This window comes from Urocitellus parryii, chromosome 9 (assembly GCF_045843805.1).
Source record: "Urocitellus parryii isolate mUroPar1 chromosome 9, mUroPar1.hap1, whole genome shotgun sequence".
Lineage (NCBI taxonomy): Eukaryota > Metazoa > Chordata > Mammalia > Rodentia > Sciuridae > Urocitellus > Urocitellus parryii.
Window position 1 is genome coordinate 112,381,145 of NC_135539.1, and position 26,448 is coordinate 112,407,592.

Below are 26,448 nucleotides of genomic sequence, written 5' to 3' on the forward strand. Positions count from 1 at the left end.
GTACAAGCAAGCCCCAGCCCCGCTCATTAGGCTGGAGGGGGGCTTCGGTTCTCCATCTTTGGCATTGATCTACCAGTCAGCTCTCCTGCAGGAGACTAATCGCTCCTTTCTGTACAACATGAATTAAATATATTATCTGTCTTTGTGCTGAGTCACAGGATATTCACAGTACAGTGGGGGAAGAATGGGGGGCTGGGGGAGCCCAGACTCCAGGGCTGCTCCCCAGGCTGAGGGGCTGGGGCTGGGAGGGGGCTCATGGAGGAAGCAGGGCCTGGCCTCCCCTCAGCCTTTGCCCTTCAAGATTCAGCCACATGTTGAGGAAACCTTGGGGATATAAGAGGGGTGCTGGGGGGTGAACCCTGCTCCCCTCCCATTTTACCTCAGGCGGTGGCACTGACACCCGTCCTACTCATGACCACCTTCTGGGGAAGCTGGTGCCAGGATCAGGTGAACCGACCCATAGGACTGGGAAGAAAGGAACAGAGAAGGTTGTGCCGGCCCCCGAGGGCAGAGGCTGGCCTGGTACCAGTGTCAGGGTGACCTTGCATATCTGGGTGCTGTCCTCAGGGCCCCAACCCAGGGCTGACTTATCGACACTCAGGGATAAGAACAGCAGGGGCGGTTCTTGGAAAGGGGACAGTAGGAGCTGGGTCAGAGCTCCAAGGGCAGTGTACACTCTGCCACCTGCCAAATTAAGGCAACTCCATCCAGACTGGGGAGACGGGCGGGGGCTGGCTGAGGTGGCAGGAGTGCGGCCGGCAGTACCAGGCCACCTCCGGATGCAGCTGGACATGGAGCAGCAGGCTGGTGCTGCTCGGCCTTGGTTCAAGCCAGGGGGCACACGGGGCCTCTGGCTAGGAGGGGAAAGACAGCAGGCTGGGGAGGACAAGAGGACAGGCTGCCATTCCTCTGACATCAGAGACATCTGCCCCTGAGGTGGGGCTGGCCTTAGGCACATATCAGCACCCAGTATTCTGGGTTCCCAGACAAGCTGCCATGCCCCTTCTTGCTCTCAAAGGAGAAGATGAAATGTGTGTGGGCTCTAAGGGGTCAGAAAGGGGATCTGCCAACTGGGGCAGGCAGGCCCCAGAGGGAGGCACGGTGGAACCCCTATCCGGGGCACCGTACTCAGCCAGGCACCTGAATTCTCCTGTCCAGGCGGGTCCCACGCTGACATCCAAGCACTTCAGGTTGGGAGAGGGTCCCAGGTCTCTCCCTGCCCCCTCATCTCCTCTCAGGGGAGCAACTCAGGCCCCACAGTGGCTGACAAGGGTTGGTGTCCAGGCAAAGGCCACCAGGGAGGTGTGTGGGAAGAAGGGAGAGGAAACAGCTGTGACCAGCAAGGCTGCCACACAGTCTTCCAGCCACGGGCTCTCGTTCCTCAGTCCTCCAATGGTCTCATCCTACCCAAACTTGGATTCCACGTGACCTCATGTCCCCCAAGCTGCAGCAGGGTGGGCCCACCTCAGAAGATGCTCTGCCGCCGGTTCTTCCCTCGACCTGGAGAACGGAGGAATGGGTGGGACTGCAGGGAGGAGGCTAGGCTGCAAAATGCCTGAGATCTGGGGGTTCAGAAGCCAGGCAGTCCTGGGCTAATCGCTCATCTCTGGTACTTTTAAGCTGCATGAAATTGTGATTTAACCTCTCAGAGCCTCAGTTTCACTAGGGAACATGATTTGTACCTTTATGGGGTATTTTAAGGATTGAATGAGATAATGCAAGGAAAACACTTGTCAGGTCCAAGGCCACTGGCTGTTCTGGGGACAAAGTAGTTCTCCCAGATGCCAGAGGGCTCAGGGTCTGCAGAGAGAATGTACCAAAAAGGGCATGCACCTGTCAAATGCAGCAATCTATCTGGGGTGTTGAGGAAGGACTGGACAAGGCAGTCTGGACAGGGTTGAGGAGGGACCATGATGACTCCCTAACACAGGGAGCTTCTGGGCTCATCTCTATTCCTTGAGAGGGAGGTCCCCACTGGGGAGTGGTAGCCTGCCTGGCCTCCTTTACCAAGGGGAGCCGCTGGGAGGCATGAGGCCCTACCTGGTTGCTGGAAGGCCAAGCCACGGTAACCTGGGTCCTTCTGGAGCTGGATCTCCTTCAAGGAGAAGATGGAGGCAGCTGGATGAGAGAAGAGGGGGAGCGGGTTGGGTAGAGCAGACCTGTTCCTGGAACCTGCTGCCCTCATCCCCTTGAGTCCATGGAGCTGAGGGCACCCTGGCTGGGTAGCCCTTCAGGACTGGCCCAGGAGGACTTAACCCAGCATTTCAGCAACCACTCAGATCTGAGAGTCTGCCCCCTTAGTTAGAGGGGGGGGGAAGCCAAACGCCCAAGGCTGCTCAGTGGGAACTGGGCCTCTGGACTCTCTGTCTCAGCTGTCCCACCCACTCCTGCTGCCAGCTTTCCTTGATTCTGGGATGGTCCTGGCCCCTTAGATACTCACTGTCTTCCAGCTGGTGCACTCGCTCTCCCAGAGACCGGAAGTAGGGGTGACTCAGGGCTGCCTCTGCTGACAAGCGACTCTTGGATTCATACTGAAAGCATAGGGTGGGCTACTGGGTCCCAGCTGGGGGACATGGAGGCCCCTATGGGCAGTGTCTCCTATGCTAAGTTAGATCACCAAGATGGGTGGGCAGAATCTATCCTGAGGAGCCCTTGGAGTCAGACACAGGCCCCCACTGACCCAATCCTGGGCAGTCTCAGACTCCCAGGCTCCCAGGTGTCCAGCTCACATAAAAAGGACTTCAGGGGAGTGAATTGATCTTGAGATTGAAATACAGATGCTAAGACAACCAAGATCATCACCCGAAATAGTGGTAATGTTCGTGAGTAAGACCAATAACTGTCCTCTATGGTTTGCAACACTTTGCATCCCACAATCTCACTGTTTGCTCAAGAGCACCTTGTAAAGTATGAATCATTCATTCCATCTTGCAGTTGAGGGAACGGAAGCACAGAAAAGTCCTCTGGAACATGCCTAAAGCTACCCAGCTCGGAAGCAGATCTGAACTAGGATTTGGAATGTGAAGCTGTCTTCAAAGGCAGGGTATGGAAACCAGCGCTCCTCCTGGGCCTTGGGGGCGCAGATGGCGGGGAGACTATGAGCCTCAGAAACTGGGGCACAGGGCAGGGGTGGGAACTTGGGGCTTGGGCTCTCCGGCTGCCTCTTCCTGGACTCAACGGTGGTGGGGGGGCACTTACCAAGAGGAGGCTGGTCAGCAGGTGGATGCCATCCGTGTCCAACCTGCAAGAAGGAGGAGCTGGCACCTGCGCCGCAGGGCAGGGCGGGGAGGGGCCGCTCCAGGACTCAGAGCCTGGACCACAGCGGGGCGTGGCTACCTGGGGGCGTGGCTACCTGGGGGCGTGGCTGAGGAGCGGCTGTGGGAGGTACCCCGGGAAGTTATAGGCTCGGAACTCGGAGAGAGCCGTCACGCCGGGCCACGTCTCTTCTGTAGGGGTCCCTGGAGAGAAGAGATACGGGCGGGGTGAAGGCCGACGTGAGGGGTGCAGTGTCAAAGGAGGCAGCCAAGAATGACCGAAGCCATGAGGTCCCTGCTCGGTTGAGATAAGCGGCTCTTCCCAGGGCGTCCCTGCGCCTGGACTGGAAGAGCTCTAGTGCCCCCTGGTGGCGAGAGGGAGGGAGCGGCAGGAGACTAACCGAGGAGGCGGAAGATGAGGTGCAGCTCCTCCTTGACTGTGGAGCCGGGGAAGAGGGGCCTCCCGGTGGCCATCTCGTAGTGGATGCAGCCCACGCCCCTGCGGGGAGCAAGGGGCAGGGTGGCATCAGGATGGGGCAGCATGCCTTACTAAGGTTGCTCCACCAGGGTACCAAGGTCACCCTGCCACAGATGGCTGAGGGGTCAAGGTAGGGGTGGGGGTGGCTCAGGACAGGGCAGCCTCCTAGAATTACCCAGTCTCTTACTACAGCCCCTCTCTGGGGGCTGCCATGGGCACTAGGAGGTGTGCCCTTTACCTTTCACCCTTAATAGGTATAAATGTGCACTACCCAAATAGCAGTTCTTTCAACAGGACTTCTAGGGAGCCCTGGGGGCAAACACACAGTGGCTATTCAGCAGAAGCCTATGTGTTAGCTTTAAATTTGGGCTGTTTTTCATTTTATCCCAAATCATATATCTGTTAATTTTAACAGAAAAATAATGTATCCTGTCCTTTTCAAAATTTTCACAAGGACTGATGCTTGGAGAAGATTCATATTTACTGTAGGGACCCTCCAGTACCCTCCCCCTACACACCCCTTGGGGGGGTATGACCTAAGCACAGTGCTGGAGCCTTTATTAATTTTTTAATATCCAGTGCAGGAGGGAGCCCCGTGGCTTCATCAAGGAGGCCTGGCAGTTCTTTCCAGAGTCTAGGGGTGTGGACAGCCCCTCTTCCTCCCCTCCACCCTTGATTGCTCACCACATATCGATTGGGGTGGAATACTCTGTGGATCCCAGCAGCACATCCGGGGGCCTGTACCATAGGGTCACCACCTCGTTCGAGTAGGTCTTTGTGGGCACCGACTTGGCCCGGGCCAGTCCTAGGAACAGACATATCACACAACCTTTGCTCACAGGTACTTCTGGGCAGACCAGAGCCCTCCCGCAGCACCAGCATCCTTAGAAGCTGTGCACCTCGGTGATGTCACATCCCCACCCTCGCCTCACCAAAGTCGGCCAGCTTCAGCTCGCCTCTCTCATTGATGAGCAGGTTCTGGGGTTTCAGGTCCCGGTGCAGGATTTTGCGTCGGTGACAGTAGGCCAGGCCCCGGAGCAGTTGGAACATGAAAATCTAAAGAGGAGGGAAGAGAAAGGAGTGTGTCCCATCTGTAAGGCTGGGATTGGACCAGGGGCAGGGACTTGGGGTGAGGTCAGGAAAGTCCCTGGAGAAGCTACCTGGTTCTCCTACCCACCCTGCAGCCCCATCCTGGTCCCCATGCACAACAGGGAATCCCATCGGACCAGAAGGCCCCAGCTGTGGAGAGGAGCCAGTGAGTTTGCAGGATGCCCAAGAATTCTCCAGCCAAGGGGTATGGCGAGAGGCACACTGGGTCCCCTGCCTGTGTGGGGATGTATGCTCTTGGTTCTTTAACAAAATACCAGAAGAGGCTCTCCATCCCTCCCAGCTTCCCCAGAAGCCTCTCTTCATTCTGGCAGGTAGCTCATGCTCCCATTTGACAGGTGGGGAAACGGATGCTCCGAGTTAGAAGGGTTTTACATCAACAGCTAGACAGTCGGGGAGGGCATGTTTCCGTGCTCCTGGGGTAAGGCACTCGGCCCAGCTCTTGGGCTCACTGAATGGCAGTGGCTTTCCCTGCTTCCCGCATTTGAAGGTCTGAGCAAACACAGTAGCTGGGGGAACCGGGGCCCTGGTGGTGAGAGTGGGCTCCCTTGCTGGGCTTTTGGGAAGGGGGATGTCACGGTAGGTGGGGACCCCTGCCTCGGAGGCCCTCACCTTGACATTATGCATGCTCATAAGGTTTCCACAGTGGTCCAAATACTGCTTCAAGTCACTGTCCTGGAACATAGAGCCTGACTCAGTTCTGCGTTGACCTGAATAGACTGAGTAGATCAGACTGGGGTCTGGGCAGAGCCCAAGCCTCAGGACAGGTCCCTGGCTCCAAGTCGCCCCTAAGCCTGAGCCCTTGACCCACTGCTGCACAGGAGCATCCGAAAGCCTGATTCTAGAACAAGGCCTGGGCCACCCCTTGCCCCACCTCTCCCACTCCCTCGTCCCCCCTGTCCCTGGCCACACCCCACCCCTGCCGCAAGGGGGAGAGGCTGCTAGTCTCAGCCCAGCTCACCAGGTACTCAAACACCAGGGTGAGGGAGCGGTCTGTGTGGATGAGGTCGTGCAGGGTCACAATATTGGCGTGCTTCAGGTTCTTCAGCAGAGACACTGGAGAGACAGGCCCGCCTGGGTCCCCAGGGCCCCACGTACCCCTCACACCCTGTCTTCCTGGGGTTAACAGTGGCTCCCCCACCCCGGGCTCCCACTGGGGCCCAAGTGGCCGATGCCTCCTCCAAGAAGCCCCGGGGGCATGCAGGGCCCTGTGACACTGTACCCTCTCGGATGGCAGTGCAGGGCGCCCCTTCCTCGTGCTCCAGCCGGATCTCCTTCAGGGCTACCAGGTTCTCTGTCAGCTTGCTGCGCCCCTTGAAGACCGTGGCATAGGTGCCCTAGGATGAAGAGCCAGCCATCAGCCCCAGGAACGTTCATGTCACACTGTCCCGGGCCTTCCCTTTGTCCCTGTGCATGGGCTGGGTCTTCTACCTGAGCACCCTTCCCCTCACTGGAATTCGGTTTTCCCTAAGCTACTTCCTCTGTGGAGCACCCTAACACCTGCTGGTCAGAACATTGCTCCCTCCTCCAGCCCCAGCATGCCGAGTGCCCCCTAATTATAATGCCAGCTTTGTTCTTCCTCATATCATATTGATGTTGACACGCAGGTCTCCTCTTTGAACCTGTTGAGGGAAAAGGCCTTCCTCCTCCCTGCGCCCACCTCAGGCCTGTAACACAAAGCCTGACGCAGTGGTGACAGAAATAGTTTAGGGACATACCCTGACTAGGTGCCAGGCAATGTCTAAATGCTGTACCTAAGCTTATTATAGTGACCCACTCGGTCCTCACAACAACCCTAGGAGGTGGAACAGTCACTATCAACACTGAGCAGGAGAAACTGAGGCAGAGAGAGGTCACAGCGCTAGTGAACAGCAGACTTGGGATTGAAATCTCGGCCGGAAGTACTTACAAGAAGAAAAGGCTAGATTGTGCTCAGAGCCCATGGGCTACTGTCCTCATGCCCTCATTCTGGGTCAAGGCTCACTGCAAAGCCTGCTAAAGGCTGGCCAGGAGGCCAAGGTCATGTGCCTTGGTGGGGCAGGCAACATGGGGGGGCAGGCCCCACATGCCCTGGCATGGCTACCAGGAGGAGACCCAACCCAGCCACTTACCTCCCCCAGTTTGTCCAGCTTCACGTACGTTTCCAGTTTCCCAAAGCCGATATCTGACTGAAAGGGAGACACAGGTGCTCTGAGATGGAAAGTCCCCACAACCCCACCTACTGCCCGCCTCCCCCACCTCCAGCCTCTGGGAGGAAAGAGAGTGAGACCCCCATCTGCAGAGGTGAGGACAGCCTCAAATCCTTCCTCTTCTTTCCCCTTCATCCCTGTGACAGTGGAGAGGGCCCTTGAAGTGTGAGTTTCTTCCTCCGATGACCTTGGGAGGTGTGGGACCCAGAGCTCTGCACCTGGGATCGCTGCCCGCCTCGATCCCCTGTCTGTCTTGCTCAGATAACTAGGTCCCTCTGGGCAGGTGCTGGGTCTTTTTCTGCCTCGCACGGTGGTGTCTGGGACAGAACATGCCTCGCCAGCACTCTCTCATGGGCACACCTCTTCTAGCTCAGGTGTTGCCAACTCGGAGCAAGACAGATTCCCGGGCCCCACCCAGAAGCTAATTCTGCAGGTGTCTGGAGTGGGGCCCGGAGTCTGTGTTTTGTACAATGCTCCCCACAGATCTGGTAGGCAGGTAGGACGGAGAAGCACAGGACAGCTGGCCTGTCAGTCTTATCGGGTGGGATCATCTGAACCGGTGGGACATCTATTTGAATCCAGAGGCCAGCAGGTGGCACCAGAAGCCCAGGAATCTTTCTGGAAACCACTACAGTCCACAGCTGGGACAAAGTCAGGACTGATAAGTAAGTGATGCTGGAAAGAGGGTAGATCACCCTCAGGACCTCTGACCCTCTTTGGACTCACCAGGGAGGCGCGGCGGGACATGCGGCTGAGAGGCTTGGGCAGATCTGGGCTTTCCAGCTGTAGCTTCTGGAGAAATTCCTGGGGCAGGCGGATATCCATGGGCAGAGACAGCCTCTTGCTGATGTCCTGTGGTGACCAGATTGAGATGGAGTCACTGCTTTGGCTCCAGGGGTAGCTAAGACCTCAGGGCCCTGGATCCTCACTCTGGGTCCAGGTCTGTATATAGCAACCGTAGCAGAACCAAGCCACAGGCCGTGACCCCAGGCTCACGGCTGCTTCAAGGGTGTGCTCAGAGTCACATGTGAATACCCAAGGGTTGCTGTGTGGCCTTAGGAGTTTCCTTCCCCTCTCTGGGCCACAGTACCACCACCTATAGAACATAAATCTCGTGCCTTCAGACACTGTAATTCTGTAAGCCTATTTTTCATATTTTTGGCACATGCCGATGAGTCACAAGAACGACAGTCAAGTTGTCTAGCCTTTGCTATGTTCCAGGAATATTCCAAGCACTTGGCAAATATCAATTCATTTAATCCTCACGACAACAGTTTTAAAGACCAGGAGATTATAGTCCACAGAGGTGGAGTAAAGACAGAGTTCCCTCACCTCCATGGAGAAGCGACGCTGGTTCTGCCGTCGCTGGTACTGCGTGCCAGGGGACAGCTGCCCGGGCTCCTCCCCGCTGTCTGTAGGGGAGAAGGCATTGGGCTCCAGTACAGGGTCTCTGCCAAGAGGACTGAGCTGCAGGTCTGAGAGGGACAGACATCAGGGCCCCTCCCTGCCAGTCTGCCAGAGGGGGAGGAAGGCCCCACTGCCCACCCGACCTGTCCTTCTCCCCCAAGGCTGTGGGGAACTGTGGTGGCTGGTGGCTGGTGGGCAGGGCAAGCAGGAGCTTTCTGGAAAGTCGGGGTAGGAGAGCACAGAGTGGCCTGACCCCTCACCCTCATTCCTCCGGTTGTGGAGCTGGTTAAACTGCTCGGTGAATTCAGCCAAGGATTCCTCGATGGTCTCCGTGCGCGGCACTGACAGCGAAAACCGGCGCTTAAAGTTCTTCATCTTGTTCATGATCATCAGGGACCAGCAGCAGAGTCCTGGAACCAAATCCACATTTGGGGGCTGCTCTTCTTCCCACCAAGCTCTGCAGCCCTGCACACTGCAGAATTGACTTGTGTGTGTGTGTGTGTACCAGGAATGGAGCCCAGGGGTGCTTAGCCTCGGAGCACATCCCCAGCCCTTTTTGTATTTTATTTAGAGACAGGGACTTGCCGAGTTGCTTAGGACCTTGCTAAGTTGCTGAGGCTGGCTTTGAACTTGTGATCCTCCTTTCACAGCCTCCCAAACCGCTGGGATTACAAGCATGCACCACTGTGCCTGGCTCAGAATTGTGACTTCTTAACCAGAGTCCAGGGGGTGGGACCTAACCCAGTTCCTTCTTCCCAGTGACTCTCAGCCCCCTCCCCAATCCTTTCCCTGGGGAGATGGTCACAACGGCATTGCCTAGTTTGCACGATGTGCGGGGGGTCCTTCAGGACCCCTCCTGCCATGCTAACTCTTTGGCTGCTGAGGGTCTAGTGAGTTCTCAGGGGAGGGCTGGCATGGCAGGGAGGGGGCCAGAATTGCTCCTCAGGCCAGCAGCTCTTTGTCCACTTGCAGGAGCTTCAGAGGGTCAGCAGTCAGGGAGGCACACTGATGGATGCCCACGAGCCCAGCGTCGGCATGGTCTGCACCCCTAGGACACCATCTGGTCCCAGCCTCCTTTTCACCCTGATATTGGTATTGGAAAGTCTGTCTGGCTTGCCCTGGGCCACAGGAGTCCGGAAAAGAGAGGAGAGGAGCGAAGGAGGGAAGGAGCCCAGGAGCGGGCCCAGCCCTAGCTCTCTCTAGCTGAAATATGGAGGCCAGGAGCAGTTGAAGGTCCCAGGGGAAATACAGAAGTTTGCCGGAAACAGAGAAGGCCCCCAGGGAAGGAAAGGTCAGAGCCCTTCTGGCCCCTCCCAAGCCAGAGTCTGCTGAGCAGGCAGGGTGTCCTCCACTAAGAACACAAGGCAGGGGGCTACTCTCACCCCCAGGGCCCCTTCCCCAGCCAGAAAAGTCCCCCTCCCTGGCTGCTTAGCTCCTATTGGCCTCAGTATAAGAGGACAGGCTCCTGGCCTGCCAATGACCCTTGCTAACTGCTCCATCCCAGACTCCTCTTTCTCCCCCTGGCTCTGAAACCTCCAAGTCGGGCTTCCCATCTCTCCTCCCCTCCCTTCTCCTTCCCTTCCTGGTTTCATAAGCTCCCAATGCAGCTGTCCCCTCATCCTGTTTTGCCATATAGCCTTCGACTGCAGGGGAGGCCCTGGACCAAAAGGCTACCCAAGCTCCCCACCCTAAGAAGGCACCAGGGTCACTCTGTGATGGGAGGGGCCGCCCTACAGTCCCCTGCAAGGCACAGACCATTCCTGGAGGATGCTCAGTCCTGCCCCTGGCCAGCACCTAGTTGCCAAGGAAACCCGACCCCTCCTGAACCCTCCCCAGTTTTAAGGGATTATGGGTCAGTAACATGTTTGCTTTGCTTAATAACCATGTCCTTCTGTCCTCAGCCAGCCTGGATTCTCCCTCTGACACTGCATGCTTCTGGCTGCCCCCAAACATAGCTAAGTTGTGGCCTTCCAGCTTGCCTAAGCCCAGGCCAGCACCTCTCAGAGGAGAAGCCTCGGGTCCGTATTTTCCAGCATGAGGCCATGAGGTCCTGAAGTGTCCCTCAGGTCAGCTCAACATGCCATAGACTGAGCACCTATAGGCTACAGGGTGCTGGGCCCTGGGGTTAGAGAGGTGAGAGATGCGTGGTTCCTATTCTCAAGGGATTCAGGGACTAGTGATGCCTCCATCCAAGAGAGGCTAGCAGAGAACTCTTCTCCCAGCTTCCTTGCCAAAGCCCACGAGCCTTAGACTCTTTCCATCCCCAAACTCATTCCTGCCAGCCAGCCTCAGCCACTCTCAGGGCCTTTGTGTGATGTCGCAAGTCCACGGTCTGCAGGACTGTCACTGACAGAAACTCCCAGAGGACAGCCACCCTGTCCCACACCTCGGTGTGCAGCCACCAGCCAAGGGGACCCAGATGGAGGCTTCATGTTGGTGGCAGGATATATGACAAGAAGAGTCAGACATGCCCTACCTGGTGACTCGTTTTTCAGCCAAAAAGGAGAGCAGAGATATCCTTGTACAGATGAATTGTTTGCAAAAGTGGCTATGAGCATCACCAGGGAGCAAAGTTAAAAAAAAAAAAATTCAAATGTCTGGGTCTCACTCTCAAATTCTTAAGGCTTGGAGGCTGGTGCCTGGGAGAATGCTTTCTTTTATTTTTTATTTTCTGTTTTTTTTTGCCACTATGATCTAGAGGTTGAACCCAGGGCCTTGAGTATACTAGGCAAGAAAAATGCATTCTTTGAGACAGGTTCTCATTGTTACCCAGGCTGGCCTCGAGCTTGCCATCCTCCTGCCTCAGCCTCCTCAGTAGATGAGATCACAGGCATGTGCCACTGTGTCCGACGGAAAATGCATTTTTAGACAGTCTCTCCAATGACCTGCACACGGAGCCCATAGCTGGGAAGCATCTGGAGTCCCAGTCAGGGCTGATGATGTGCCCAGGTTTCCAGCCTGCCCTCTGCTGAGGTGGGACACCCTCAGATTGGTGGAGGGGGCTGGGGGTAGGCCCAGTGCAGCAGGAGATCCCTCTGGAAGAGGAAGTGTCACTGTCCCAGAAACAGGCACTTCTGTGGTTCACAGCCTGATGTTCCCAGCCCTGGTCATGGTTACCCTAGTGGGGGCAGGGGAGGCAGGCTCTTGGCTCCCTGAGGTCTGAGCTCTGCCAGGAGGGACCAGCCACACCCCTTTCTAAAAACAAGGCCTCCTCATAAAACCATCTTGCCGTCTGGGATTTATGGGATGGCCTGTTGGGTTGGTGGCTCAGGAATCTACCAGTAGCAGCCATAAATCTCACACCCTGGCTCTGGCTTGTGGCATCGGGGGAGGGGAGCTCATTACAACCCTCTGAGAGGGGAGTCCCCAGTTTCTGCCGGACAAAGGACAACCGGCCCTGAATCACACCCGTTCCCCGGGGGTTCAGTTCGGATGGTGGAGCCAGCTCTCAGCCTGGGGTGGGGTAGAGGGTGGGACAGGGAGCCAAAGGGAAGGCGGAGCTGGGGGCAGCTGACTGGAGCAGGAATGTAGGGCCAAAGTGCTGCAGAGGGATGGGGACCAGCTGCTCTCCACCTGCTGGAGAAGAGACCAAGAGGAAGTGGCTGTCACTGCAGCGGGAGGGATGGAGGTCAGATGCAGGGATGGACTTCCTGATGGTGACAGGGGAGCAGGCGGCGGCGGTGGTGACCCGAGCAGAGAGTGGGACGTCTCTCTCCGCTGGGGACAATCAGGGTATTGAACCCGGCAGGGCCTTGGGTGTGACAGGGCAGACCGGGCAGTGAATGATCTGTTGTTCCCTAACTCAAGACACAAGATGCTTCTGTCACTTTTCCCTTGGGAGAGTCAGCTCCTTAGATTTGGGGGCTGAGGGGGAAGGGAAACAGGAAAAGGGCCTGTCACCTTGGTGCTGTCTGCCCCTCACCCCCAACTGGGACAGAAGGGCTCAGTGTGACCCAGCCTAAGGCCAGCCCAGGGCCAGGCACAGTGTGGCCTTTGTCCCTGGGCCAGGGAGCCATCTGGGGCTGTCCCCGTGCAACTGGTGCCAGGGGAAGCGAGCCACAGGCGTCTAGGGTGCTGGCCCGGCATGGAGGAGGGGACCGCAGCAGAAGTGGGTGGGCAAAGAGCCCCAGGGAAGCAGGGGACCCTCCCAGCCTCCCTCCCTCACTTCCTGCTGGGCACATACTGACTGCCCAGCACTTCCTGTTGGTGCCCAAAAAGCGGGTGGCACAGAAGGAGGAAGGAGGAGCCACATCGGGAGGAAACGGAGCACTTGCCGGAGGCCACCGCGCATCAGCGAGAAGGGCCAGGCTGCAGGAGTATACCCAGGGGAGGCCCCACGCAGCCTCCACTCCCACCTTCACTCAGCCGGACACGGAGGCTCCAGGAGAGGCGGTGACTTGCTCAAAGTCATGCCGCAGTTTCCCGGTTGCTGCCAAGCACACACGCTGTGCCCACATCACTCCCTTCTCCTCATGGAGCCCTGGCAGCTCTGTGCCCTCCGGTGGCCTGTGCTGATCTCCCCTCCAGGTGTCCCCGCCACACACTGAGTCACAGCCAGACAACCCCAGTGCAGGCTCCCAGTGCCGCCACCCGTGAGCCATGGCCACATGGTGTACTCCCCCATGGCCTTGGCTCTCGGCGATGATTCGTTGAACATGCACGACATGCCAGGCACTGGGGGAGGCCCTGAGAATCCTGGAGGAAGGAGACAGACACTCATTTCTGCCCCTGCCTAAAAAGGGCCCTGCAGGTTCTAGGTAACTGCTCCATCACTGAACTAGATCCCCAGCCCCTGCCCTTGTCCATTCTAATGGAGGTGAGAGATGCAGACAGTAAAATATAAACAAATCAAATGCATAGTGGACAGCGACAAGTGCAATAAAGGGAAATCCAGCAGGAAAGAGGATGGCGTGGGAGGTACGCCGTGTTGCAAAGTTTAAATTGGGTCGTTGAGGCCTTCCGGGGAAGGTAGCGTCTCAGAAATAGTTCCCGGTAGGTGTAGGGGATGAAGCTTCCTGCAGAATCTGGGGGAAGCAGGTTGGCAAGGAAAAAAAGCAGATGCAAAAGTCCTGAGGCAGGCGTAGGTCTTCCATGTTCTACAAAAGTGTGGCTGGAGAGGAGGCCAAAGGGGAGTGTGCAGCGGTTGTGTGGGGCCTCCCAGAGTTTGAGCAGATGAGTGACAAGATCCCAGTGAGACTTTAATAGCTCCTTCTGGTTGCTGTGTTAAGACGTTGCTGTGGACAAGGGGCAGAGCTGCAGCAGTCAGAAGGCTGCTATAGTGATCCAGGTGGAGGTAATGGTGGCGGGGGGCCAGCAAGAGCTGTGGAGGTCATAAGAAGAGGCTGGAGCCGGGAGGAGCCCCAGGAGTTTGCAGATAGGTTATATTTGGGGTATGAGAAAGGAGCCAAGCATGCATGACCCTGAAAGGATCTGGCTGAGCAACCAGAAAGATGGAGCAGTCCCCGGTGGGGACCAGGAGCTCTGGGGGTGAAGGTGCTGGTGGGAAGTCCATGTCCAACGACACCTGAGCAGAGCAGCTGAGCCAGGAGCGGCACCAGGACAGCATCCAGGAACTGATGGCCCTCTTCTCTCAAGTGCCTGCTCAGACAGAAGGAGCTGCCAGAGAGAAGGCTCCGGAGAGATGTCATCAAACATCCCTCCAGACTTCTTCTCCCTGGGTGCTGAGACCCCGGATGGAGGAGGGGCAGGAAGCAGGAATCATGGCAGCTACCTCCAGTCCTGAACTACCAGACTGCGAAGGGGAGAGGCCAGGAAGGCAGGTCCCCCTGCTTAGACAACTCTGCAGGGCCACATAGGACAGGGCCAGTGCCCTGGGGGACAGGTCTCCTTCTCCATCTCAGAAGGGAAGAAAGTTCCACACAGCAGGTCAGGCCAGCTTCTGGGGCCCATGGTCCAGGTAGTATGTTATTCTCAGCCTTCTGCTCCCTGGACCCCAGGAGGCTGGGCTCCCGGGAGACCCCAACCTGGAGACCCCAACCTGGCAGAGCAGGAAGTTGGCAGAGCAGGCAGGGGACCTGGAAGTAGCCTCAGCCTGCCCGAGCTTCCGGGTGCAGTGAGGCACAGAGGGTAGACTTCACCCCTTCACCTCAGGGACCAGGCTTGGGGACGACTCAGAAAACCCTTTCCAGCCACCCCTTTGCCTTCCACCTGCACAAGCCCCAAGTTCCCAGCCTAACTTCAAGATCTGGGGCTCCTTCCTCCCAGACCAAGCCCCTCCTCACTCCTACTACACTGGCTTTGCCCAGCAAAGCGCCTACAGGCGGCTCAGGTTTCTTGGGTCTCCAGAAGCTTCTCCAGCCCTCTAGGACCACCAGGGCCCTCCTCAGATGGGGACTGACTTCCCACTTGTCACCCTCACCAGGGTGCCTGGATCCCTACACCAAGTGCTGTTGACACACAGCAGCAAGTGTCTGCTTTATAGGCACATGCTGAGCTTCTACCGAGTTCCAGAACAGGGTAGATACTACCCCACGTCCCTCTCTGTTTTTCTGTCTCTGTAGGCTCAGGCACAAGGGATGAAGGATATAACTGGCCACCGTCCACTTTCCAAAGCCCACAGGGTCTGACCCTAGTTCCAACGCCTGACTGACATCCTGGATCCTTATGATACCCTTTGCCTCCCACTTCCTGCCCCCGATCTTGATCACTTGGCCACTTTGGGCCCTGGGAGAGTTTCAAAGAACTAAAGGCGACGGCTGACCAAGTTTGCAGGCTGACCAAGTTTGCAGACGTCATGAGCTGGGCCTCAGAGACACTCCCTCCTCCCAGGGAGAACTGTGCCACAGGGAGCCTGCTGATACCATCTCTTCCTTCATCCTCCAACAGACCCTGCTCTGCACAGCTGGACAAACCTGGGGGGGTGGGGGGAGCCTCAACACCCCTTCCCCCCAACTGTCTGCAGCTCTAGCAGCAGCAGCAGCAGAAGCCCAGGAGGCCTCTCCAATGACCTTGCCCTGCCCCAGACTGGGTGAGGGAGACTGCAGGGCTGGGGCCGTCCGGATGGCCACAACCAAAGGGAACAGACAGGCCTCTAATCACCCTGATGAGGAACAAATGCTCTGGACGGTGATGGAACCAGGGAACATTCCCACAGCTTCTGTTTGGAATGCAGGAAGCAGGTGGGGAAGGCCTTGTGGGAGAAAACCAGACAGACCTGCAGGGAGCCAGGCCAGGAGGGGAAGTGTCTGGGCTCAGGGTTGCCCCTACTTCTTTGGACAAATGCACCCCTGGGCCCTAGAGTGTCTTTTTTTTTTTTTTTTTAATTTGGTGCTGGGGGTATAGCTCAGAGGTAGACTGTGTACAGTCTGATCAGAAACATCCTACAGTAGGGCCACATGCTCTCCAGCCCTCCTCCCCAAAATTCAGTACCATTTGGTGTCACAGAAGAAACTCCACTTACTAGCACTGTGACCTGGGGAGATACCCCATGTCTCAGTTTCTTTCTCTGCTAAATGGGGACATTACCTAATCTCCAATCCAGATGCCATCAGGCACCAGACTTAACTTCTTCAGCTGCTCTCTGGTGATATCCCTCCCATGTTTAAAGTGCTCCAGAGTTAATACTGCCCTCAGGAAGAGTTCCAGCTCCAGGACCCACAGAGCAGGCCTCTTGTGTTCAGATCACCATCTTCTTGATGGTCAGCTCTTGCTCCTACCCTCTGGTTCCAGTTTGATTGAATGAACTTGGCATTCCCAGAAAAAAAAACAACAACAACACTCCCCTCCCTCCCTGCTTTGCACTGACCATCCATTCGGCCTGGGATGCCCTTCCTCAATTTTTCTCTGGGTAAAACCACTCCCAAACTCAACTTGAGTGTCACTTCTCCTGGGAAGCTGTGCAGGGCCACACCTCCTTCCTCAAGGTAAAATTAGACACGTCCTCCTTGCAGCACCCACAGCAGCCCGTGTGGACCCCAAACTGGGCCGTGATATCCCTCAGGGCTCAAGTCAGGCATGACCTCTTCCCTGGTGCTGGCCACAGTGCCCCTTGGCTCTCCTGGGGCCTTGCTGACTCCAGCCAGGTGAGGGTCCCTCTCACGCTCCCACAGCACTCGGCTTATCTACTTGACTTATCTAGTTCCCTAGTTTGCCCTTGAGCCGGCAAGGGCTGGGTCTAACTCATCATTACACCCACAGCCTGACACGGGGCCTGGCCCAGAATGAACCCACAAATGACCAATGACTCAAGGCCTCAGCTATAACCTGACCCTTCCCTCACCCTCTGCGTGGCTTGGATGGTAGTGGGTGATGGGAAGGAGGCTGGGCCAGAAGATCAGCTGCCCGACTGGCAGCCACTCCCCGAGTGGGGTCTGTGGAGGTCTCTGGGCTGGAGGTGCGACAGTGAGGGGTGAAATGGAATGAGAAAAATGCTAACAAGAGATTCCCACCCAATATGCAGAAAGCTGGGGCTTCCAAGGTTTGTGAGGAAGGAGTTGGCAGGGCCCTGGGACCCTCCTCCTGGGCTCTCACCACTTAGAGGCAGAGTCTCAGAACCTCACTGGGCAGGTGCATGACCTAGGCTCAGGCCTTGGTCTTGACCCTATAGATAGCCCCTCCTAACCCCTCACAATCTTACTCCTAAGCCCTCCGTGTGGGCCCCTCATAGTCCTACTGAGGTCTTTTCTGCTGCTTCTGGCTTCCTGAGCTCAAGGAATAGAGGCAGATATTGCATCTTCTGATATATATATTTTTTCTCCCTTGGTTCTGGGGATTAAACCCAGTGGCACTTTACCACTAATCTTTATATCCAGCCCCTTTTATATTTGTATTTTGAGACAGGGTCTCACTGAGCCGTCCAGGTTGGCCTTGAACTTGCAATCCTTCTGCTTCAGCCTCCTGAGTCCCTAGGATTTCTGGCAGGCATCACCGCACCAGGCCTCGTATTTTCTTTCTGATCATTCTGGAGAACCAGCTAAGGCTGGCCTGTAATCTTGGAGGACCTGAATTTCCAAATGATAAGACAGGACAAGATGCCCTCTGTGAGCCTTGGTCCTGAGTGTGTAGGACCTGCCAACTATTTGGCCTGAGATGCCCTTCCTCAATTTTTTCCTTGGTGGAATCACTCTCAAATCAATTCAGGTGTCACTTACCCTGGGAAGCCGTGCATGACCACACCATAGGCAGGAGCCAGGGGCCAGAGAAGGTATAGCCTCCACCTCCCACATCCTCCTGCTCCCAAAGTCTGTGTTCCCCCCGCCCACCAGCCAGAGCAGGCCCTCTCTGTTCCTTTTAGCAGCTCTCTTTAAAGACCCTCAAAACAGCACCTCCACCTACCTCACCCAGCATATTACAAAATTCTAAAGTCTACAATCCAGCAATCCCACTACCAAGCACATAGCCAAAGAAACTAAACTCTGTATGCCAGAGAGATCGTCTCTCCTGTGTTCACTGCAACATTGTTCACAATAACCAAGGCATGAAACAAAATAAGTGTCTATCAAGTAATGAATGGATTTATTTTTCCCTTTGGTACCAGGGATTGAACCCGGGGGGGTTTAGCTACTGAGCCACATCCCCAGACCTTTTTACTTTTATTTCAAGACAGGTTCTTACTAAGTTACGTAGGGCCTCACTAAGTTGCTCAGGCTGGCTTTGAACTTGTGATCCTCCTGCCTTGGCCTCCTGAACTTCTGAGATTACAGTGTGCACCATTGTGCCTGGCTGAATGGATTTTAAAAATGTGATATACATCCGCAGTGGAATATTATTAAACCATAAAAAGGAAGGCGATCCTGCCAATTGTGACATAGATGGACCTGGAGGACATCGAAATAAGCCAGACACAGAGAGACAATGTTCAATCTAAAAACATTGAACTCAAAAGAAGCAGAGAGTAGAGTGATGGTTACCAGAGCTGGAGAGCAGGTAGGAGGCAACAGAAGAAATGTTGGCCAATGGGTACAAAGTTAGAGTCAGGAGTAATAACTTCTGGTATTCTATTGCACAGTAGGAGGATTAGTTAATAATTATGCATTGCATAGTTCCAAATAGCTAGTAGGTCAGGTGTACATGCCCGTAATTCCAGCTACTTGGGAGACTGAGGCAGAAGAATTGCAAGTTCAAGGCCAGCCTCAACAACTTAAAAGACCCTGTCTTAAAAAAAAAAAAAAAAAAAAAAAAAAAAACAGGGCTGGTGATACAGCTCAGCTGGTAGAGTGCTTGTCTCGTATGCACAAGGACGGGGGTTCAATCCCCAGCACCACAAAAAATAAAAATTAAAAAAAAAGGGCTGGGGATGTGGCTCAGTGGTGCATGCCCTGGGTTCAGCCCCCAGTATGGAAAAAAAAAAAAAAAAGAGGAAGAAGAAAGGGCCAGGTGCGGTGGCACATGCTTATAATCCCAGCAGCTGAGAGCCTGAGGCAGGAGGATGGCGAGTTCAAAGCCAGCCTCAGCAAAAGTGAGGTGCTAAGCAGCTCAGTGAGACCCTGTCTCTAAATAAAATACAAAATAGGGCTGGGGAGGTGGCTCAGTGGTTGAGTACCCTGAGTTCAATCTCCAGTAAAAAAATAAAAATAAAAATAAAAATAAAAGAAAAAGAAAAAAGAAAAGAAAAACAGCTAGAAGATTTTGAGTGTTCTCCCCATGAAGAAATGATAAATGTTGGAGATGAAGAAGGTGTTAATTACCCTAATTTGATCATTACACAATGTACACATATATCAGAACATCACATCAAAACTTATAAATATGTAGGAATAATTAATTAAAAACAAAACCTTATAAAGAGGTCTGCAACCTCTTCAGGTACTCCTCGCATCCCAAAGGGACACTCACTCATTTCCACCTGCAGCCACACAGACAAACAGAAGAGATACAGGGCATAAAGCTTAGCCACCCTTTCGCTCCTGGCATCCAGATGCAAGGATCAGCTTTCTTGGTGGCCTGACAAGGACCTTTATTCACATCTCCGGGTTTCTCTCCATGCCCAACTTTAGCAACAGAGCAGCAGGGGCCTCTGAGCCCTGGCATCCCTGGGGAACCTCTGAATCTCATGAGCAGGGAGGGTGAGGGGAGGACTTCCCAGCATCCCTTAACCACAGTCCTATTTATACTCTGTCCCACCAGCCTGGCCCACATGAGGCCATGTCCCTTGGCCATCTTCTCCAGCCCTCCTTGTCCCAACCTTAGTGGCTGGAGCTTCAGGTCACCCCCGGGAACTCCACCAGGCTCCTCTGACCAGTCCTCAGGTCCCTGGTCATCTGCCTCGTCCCTCCTCTTGCTCTTTAGATGCTGCCTGGCCTCCCTCACCAGGCTGGGCCAGCGGACCACCTTGACCTGTACTGCCTCCCAGCTCCCCCTGCGGCCATGATCTTCTCTGGGGAACTTTCCATCAGCCCACAGTTGTTCTCTGTTCTCTAAGTGCCCCTTGTCAGTGTCACTCACACCCAGGGTCCAGGCTCCTTGAGACTTCTTCCAGTCACTTCCTCATTTCAGAAGCACCTGCTCGGCACCAGGCACCGTCCTATGCCCTGCATCTCATATTCCTCTGCCTTGGCCTCCATGAAACCTTGACCCCTGGTCTCCCTCCCACAGCTAGTGGACTCACTTCCTCTACCTGTCCCTGAATGCCGGCACACCCAGAGTTCCCTCTTTGGCCCTTTGCGCTTCCTCCCTCTGCACCATTTCCTGGGTGACCTCATCCTCTCCCATGGTGGAAACCACCACCCACGCCACGTGCTGAGGGCTCCCAGATTCCCAGCTCCAGCCCCTCTAGGCCCCTGAGTCTCAGATGTGAGGCCCCAGGGTCCAGCTCGAGAGGTGTCTCCAAGTGAAGAGGGCAGATGCTACACCTGGGGCAGGATGCGTGTTACTGTCACACACACATGCCAACACTGACACATCGTGTATCATCCAGGGGGCAAGAGGTCAACATGTCTGGGTGGCAGAATTACTGGTGATTTTATTGTCTCCTTTTTGCTCATCTGCATCTTCTAACACTTCCACGGTGAACATTTATTGCTTACCTAATAAGAAAATGGCAACATAGCTTTTTAAATGAAAAGAAAGTATTTTTAGCCTGAGATTCCAGAACGATTTAGTGCAAGGCCGAGAGAGAGCTATGATTATCTTGAGTGTGGGGGTCAGAAAGCTTCTTCAGTACAAAGAAGACAGTCCATACTTTGGGCTCTGCAGGCCATCAGCTCTGTGACCATGATGTAATACTAACCCTCTAAAATGAATGAGTGTGGCTATATTACAGGAAAACATTATTTAAGAACATTAAAATATGAATTTTATACAATTCTTTAAAGTGTTACAAAATATTGTGTTTTTCTTCTTATTTTTTCCCAACCATTTAAAAAAATGTGAAAGCTATTTCTTTTTCTTTTTCTTTTTTGGTACCAGGGGTGCTTAACCACGAAGCCATATCCCCAGCCATTTTTTGAATTTTATTTAGAGACAGGGTCTCACTGAGTTGCTTAGGGCCTCACTAAATTGCTGAGGTTGGCTTTGAACTCTCGAACCTCATACCCATAATCCTCCCAAGCTGCTGGGATTATGGGCATGTGCCACTGTCCTCGGCTGTGAAAACTATTTCTTAGCTCATGGACTATAACAAAACCAGGCAAGATTTGGCTGAGAGCCATGCTTTGCCAACCTGTGAGCAACCAGTACCTTTGTGGCCTCTGAATCCAGTATTCACTTCTTCAGTACTTTTCTCCTCCTCTCTGATAGGGGTGGGCTCTTCTAGAGTTTCCTTGCTCATCTGAGCCATGGCAAGGACCAGGCAGCCAGGCATCATGGAGGAAAGCCCTGGGCTCTGAAGTTTGGAGGAACAGAAGGCCGAGTTCCTCCCAGGGCTTCAGAGCACAGCTCACTGACAAAAGTGGGAGCCACCAACCGCAGTCTTGGATGGGGCTTCAGAAATCCCCTGGTCTGTGCTCTTGTTCTTCAGGCCAAGAAGGTAAGACCTAGAAGGGGCATTGACCTGCCCAAAGCTACTTCAAATGTCAGAGTGGAGAGGAGACCAGAACTACGGACACTGAAGTTCAACGTCCTCTGCTCCCCCAGGGCCAATGGGCACCATAGCTAAGGAAGTCAGCAGCCCACTCAAGGACCACCTTCCATGGAGTGGAAGAAAATGGCACAGAACATGGCACTCCACCCACCCACGGCAGAGAATGCTGCCCACGGGTCTCCACACAGGTCAGGGAGGGGCTCTGTGACCTCCTGACTGGCCTCTAACCTAAAGATCCCACGCTCCTGTCATGAGGGATGCCCTTTGCACAGAACCTGTCATTACTTCTGCTTCCAGGCAGTAGATCCCTCCAGGACAGCCATGTCCCCTCCTGCGCCCAGTCACCCTGCAAAGGTCTCCTCTGCTGGGTGGCTAGGGCCAGAGGACAGAAGAAAGCTTGGTTCCTGAGGGGACTCCCCACACATAAAGGGCAGGCTTCTTTAGGCAGACAAGGGTGCAGGCGCAATGCACCCCAGAGCTTTGCCTGAATGATGAAATGGTTAGAGAGTTCAGAGTGAGGGAAGAAACTTAAAAAAAAAAAAATTAAAAATTTTTAGTTGTAGACAGATACAATACATTTATTTTATTTATTTATGTGGTTATGAGGATCAAATCCAGTGTCCCATGCATGTGAGGCAAGTGCTCTACCACTGAGCCATAACCCCAGCCCAAAACTTTTTTTTAATACTGAGGATCAAACCCAGGAGCACTTTAAAGCCTTTTTATTTTTTTATTTTGAGACAAGATCTTGCTGAGTTGCTTGGGACCTCACTAAATTGCTGAGGCTGGCTTCTAGCTTGTGATCCTCCTGCCTCAGCCTCCTAGGTTGATAGAGTTATGGGAATGAGCCACCGCACCCAGCGGGAAGAAACATTTTAAGAAGAGAATTCCTTCCTAATTTGGGGCCTGAGCCCTGGTGTCCACAGGGGTCCTGACTTCAGAAAAAAGAATACAGGCCAAAGGCACTGTAACTTCCAAGGATGGCCCAAGAACTCTGTGTGCCACCATCCCTCAATAATAATAGGAGTGTCGTGGACATTATCTCATTGGAAACCCTACAACCACATGAGGTAATACTATTATCATCCCCATTTTAACTAAGGAAACTGAAACTTGGTTGGCCCCTTGACTATCCCAAAGTTTCAGTTTCCTTAGTTAAAATGGGGATGATAATAAAACTTGGATGGTCAGGTAATGCCTTACCTAGCCTAAGGCAACCAATTACTGAGTGGCAGAGTCGGGGTTTAAACCAACCCCAAACCAACCCCAAAGTCCTTATGCCGCCTCCACCCATGGTGGTCAGGAGACCTGTACGCAGCATATAATAATGAATGAACACGTCAAGTGCCACTTTTGGGTCATCTTGTCTGCCTCCAGCCCTCTTTCTCCAGGGAAGACTTTAGTGGAGGCATTGGTGGGGGAGGGGGGGAGCGCGCGCACACACATACACACACACACACACACACACACACACACACACACAAGAGTCCTAACAAAGAGGATCTCACCACTGTCCCTTCAAATATTTGGGCCAGTGTTCCCAGAGCACGGTATCCTGAATCACCAGCATCATCCAGGTTGTCGGGGAGCTTCAAGACCCCTATTAGTTGAGGGTGGACCTCACACTCTACTCCATCCCCTTCTCCTCTGCAGACAGAGCCGTGGAGACCTCAGGAGCAGATGGGCTCTCCTGCAGACAGGCTGGGCTCAGAGTGCCCCTGCTCTCCTTCTTCCCGATCTGCTGCTGTATGACAGGCCAGTTCCTGCCAGGCCTGGCCCCAACCCTGTAGTGATCCTGGGCCCCTGACAATCCCAAAGTTGTGTGTGTGTGTGTGAGTGTGTGTGTGTGTGTGTGTGTGTGTGTGTGTGTGTGTACATGCACTCCCACCCACGCATGCATGCACATGCAAATGCACACACATGTACATTGCATACAGCTGTGGGGGCTGGGACAACACTAGCCTTGGTCTGTCCCCACCCCCTGAGATGGGAAAGTGCTCATTCAGCAGTGGACAACTGGAGGGCAAAGGCGAAGGGTCCGGGACAAGGGAAGAAAGGGGTCATGGAAGGACAGGGCTGGAGAAAAGATATGTGACTTTTTCCCAAAGGGGTGAAGCTAATCAGGTGGGTCTGGATCGGGGCCAGCCACTTCCTCATGGACAACAGAGCAGAACAGGGACTGCAAATAATTAAGTACAAGGAGAGGGTCCTCTTGCCCCAGGAAAAGGAGGCCCTGCCAAAGGCACCTCGGAGAAGGAGGCTGGTGGTTCTGCGGCTACCTGTGCCCACCTGACGGACCCTGGAAACTAACACATACTACTAGTCCCTCCTGGAAAGTTCCCATCCAACTCCACCCTCATCCTCTTATCTAGAACCTTCCTCCCCAACCTGAAGGAGCAAGAAGGATTCTTTCTAACAGCTTGGCCTGATGGGGTTAGGAAAGCCAGCCTTGGTCTCTACTGCAGAGCCAGCCCTAGTGCCACCACTAGGAAATTCCCTTTCCTGGTAGCGACTACGACCACTCCTGTAGCTCTGCTGTAGGCAATGTGTGTTATTAGCATTTAATTCCTACAACAATCCTTCCTCTGATGAGTCCCCTCCGTGTGTGAAGAAAAGGCTGGGGGGTCGGGAGCTTGCTGGGGACTCTCCACCCCTCCCATCATAGGCAGGTCCCAGCCCACTCTGGAGTCCTCAGGGGAGGAAGGGTGGAAGGGTGCTGTGAATAATGAGGCTCCCTTTGTCCCGTGCCACACAGCTTGGGCAGTCAAACAGCTAATGTGGCCAGAGCTGGATTCCAGTGAGGTTTGCCCTCCCCTTCAGCTCCCAAGTTCAATTAGAGAAGGAAAGAAGGAATCAAAAGGAGGATAAGTCCTATATAGGTGACCCCAGAGAGGAGAGGCTGGGTGGGACAGGAGGCTGGGAATAGCTGAACCATGCTTTGCTCTGCAGCGGGAAGCCGGCTCCCAAGGCACAGGCAGGGCCGCATGCACCGAGGACTGAGGCCTGTCCAAAAGGTGGCCCCTCTCCTCTAGACCTCAGGGGAAGTCTCTCATGAGATCCCAGCCTAGGAACCTACTTGCTGCCCACATCTGGTCCCCTCTCCTGCCAGCCACGGTGAAGCCTGGTTGCCTGGTTCTCCCTGGCATGGGACAAAGGGGAGCCCCATTACTTACAGCACCACCCCCAGCCTTCCTTCCCCTGAAGGACTCCAGAGTGACCTGGGACCTGCCTGTGCTGAGGCAGGGGTTTGAGGAGGGATGAAGTGGGCTGGATCCCATCTCCTCACCACCTTGGGAGAGTTTCTCTCAGTCTCAGTTTCCTGGCCTGTGAAATGGGAATAGTAGCACGTACATATTTCACAAAGTTGTTGGGACACACTGTTTGGCACTCAGTAGATGGTCAATAAATAGCAGTCACGAAGGCATTCAGAAATGGAATAGAACTTATCGATGTCCATCTGCTCTGAGTTTTCGAAGAAGATGGAGAGCTTCTTCTAGCCTCCTGCAGGGTACGTGCAGCCAGCAGGGAGAGTCCTAGGAACCGCATGGTCAGGGACACCCCCAGGTTATGGGGCAGCGGTGAAGTCAGTCATCCAGAATCTCCGGGAGGTAACAGGCAAAGAGCTTTGCTGTGACAAGGTGACCCTCTCTCTAAGATTCCTTCAGGATGCAAACCCAAGCCTCTTGCAATCTCCTGACCCCAGGCGACATTTTCCCAGGCTCCTTCCAAGGCAGAGTAAGGGGGATTTCCGGGGACATGCCTGTCAGTCAGGTTCCAGGTGTTCTCAAGGATTTTATTCCTTCAGGTCAGTGTCCAGGAATGGCTGTGTGCCCATGCCTGGGTGGGGGAGGCCTCACATGCCAAATCTCACAAGGTGCTGACAGGGAAGGGGCAAGTCTGTGGTGTCTGTGAGTCACAGGAATCAAGCCACAGGCCACAGATGGGGAAAGCCAGGGAAGGTTGCTCAGGCTGTGCTGGGGGTGGGGATGCAGGGAAGATAGCAGCACCCAGAGCCAAAGAGGTTCTGGGGACTGGGCTTCCCACTCCTCAGCTCCAAATCTCCCATCCCCACCGTCAGGAAGGTCTCAGAGAATTAAGAGATCACTGGTGCCTAAGAGGGTGTTTACGCCACAGCACAGAAAATTGGTCACTGCCTCTTTGCCTAATTCCCACTGCAAGGCCTGCAGCGGCTCAGGGAACCTGCCCCCAGGTTGGGAAACAGATGCCTGCAGCCCATACCCCATTCGGATTTCAGACTCCTGATGGCCTTCCCCAAAGACAGCAGAATTCTCAAGCCACACCTCCTTAGCCCAACAGGCCACCCACCCTTTTTTCCCCATGGCTGCCTTAACCCTTTGTCCACTGCTGATGGGGCGGGGGTGTCACTGCCCCTCTGGACTTCCCAGGCGTCCAGAGAAGGAAGAGGCACATTCCCCAACGGCCCCTCTTTAACACGTACCCGCGACGCTGGACCTGCAAGGTTTCACGTGTCCTCCCACGTTCTCTCCAGGGCTCTGGACTCCCACCCCCTCCACCTCTCATGCTGCGGATCTGGAAAGTTCACCAGAGCCCAGAAAGCTCTTCAAGGCAGCGATCTGGCCCCACACTCTCGGGTCCTCTGGTCACCAGGGACTCCTGACCCTTGCCCTTCCCAGAGGAAGGGCGCTTAGAAAACGCCTAGCTCTCACGGGGTGGAAAACTTTGCTTTGCAGGGTTCCGACGGTAGCTCAGGGGCCAAAGCGAGTCCCAGATGGAGAGTCCCTGCGGGGCGCGGGTTCTGCGACTGCGAAATAGCCTTCCCTCCAGAGCACCTGGAACTTGGGAGTGGCCTTTCCAGGGCATCTCCCACCCCTCAACACACACACGCACGTCTCGTGATCGCCGATCTCCCCTCGCTGCTCCGGCAGTGCCCTCCAACCCCTCGCCCCGGGGCGAAGCAGACCGGCGCCTTTAAGGGCCGCTCGGCTTACCTTTGCTCCTTTCCCCGGGCGCCGCGGTGCCCCCTCCTCCGACCTCCCGGCTCGCGCAGCTCGC

The 26,448-nt window shown here is 54.8% G+C and overlaps 1 protein-coding gene across 1 annotated transcript; it reads right to left on the minus strand.

Moving 5' to 3' along the window:
* Positions 1 to 26,448, minus strand: Cdk18 (cyclin dependent kinase 18). The gene is made up of 16 exons (XM_026387427.2): positions 26,385 to 26,448; positions 8,696 to 8,845; positions 8,361 to 8,440; positions 7,755 to 7,880; positions 6,951 to 7,007; positions 6,062 to 6,176; positions 5,801 to 5,895; positions 5,452 to 5,514; positions 4,665 to 4,788; positions 4,417 to 4,537; positions 3,656 to 3,753; positions 3,353 to 3,458; positions 3,199 to 3,241; positions 2,441 to 2,531; positions 2,041 to 2,118; positions 1 to 1,500 (listed from the first exon to the last, which is right to left on the minus strand). The coding sequence occupies exons 2-16, from the start codon at positions 8,823 to 8,825 to the stop codon at positions 1,466 to 1,468; spliced, it is 1,362 nt and encodes a 453-aa protein (XP_026243212.2). The 5' UTR covers positions 8,826 to 8,845; positions 26,385 to 26,448; the 3' UTR covers positions 1 to 1,465.

Bases quoted from the DNA above. Each gene is read 5' to 3' on its own strand.
- Cdk18 (XM_026387427.2), bottom strand. From the start codon at position 8,825: ATGATCATGAACAAGATGAAGAACTTTAAGCGCCGGTTTTCGCTGTCA. The intron at 7,881-8,360 runs GTGAGGGAACTC...TGGTCACCACAG, and splicing joins AGCGTCGCTTCTCCATGGAG to GACATCAGCAAGAGGCTGTC. The intron at 5,515-5,800 runs GTGAGCTGGGCT...TCTATGTTCCAG, and splicing joins CCCTGGTGTTTGAGTACCTG to GACAGTGACTTGAAGCAGTA.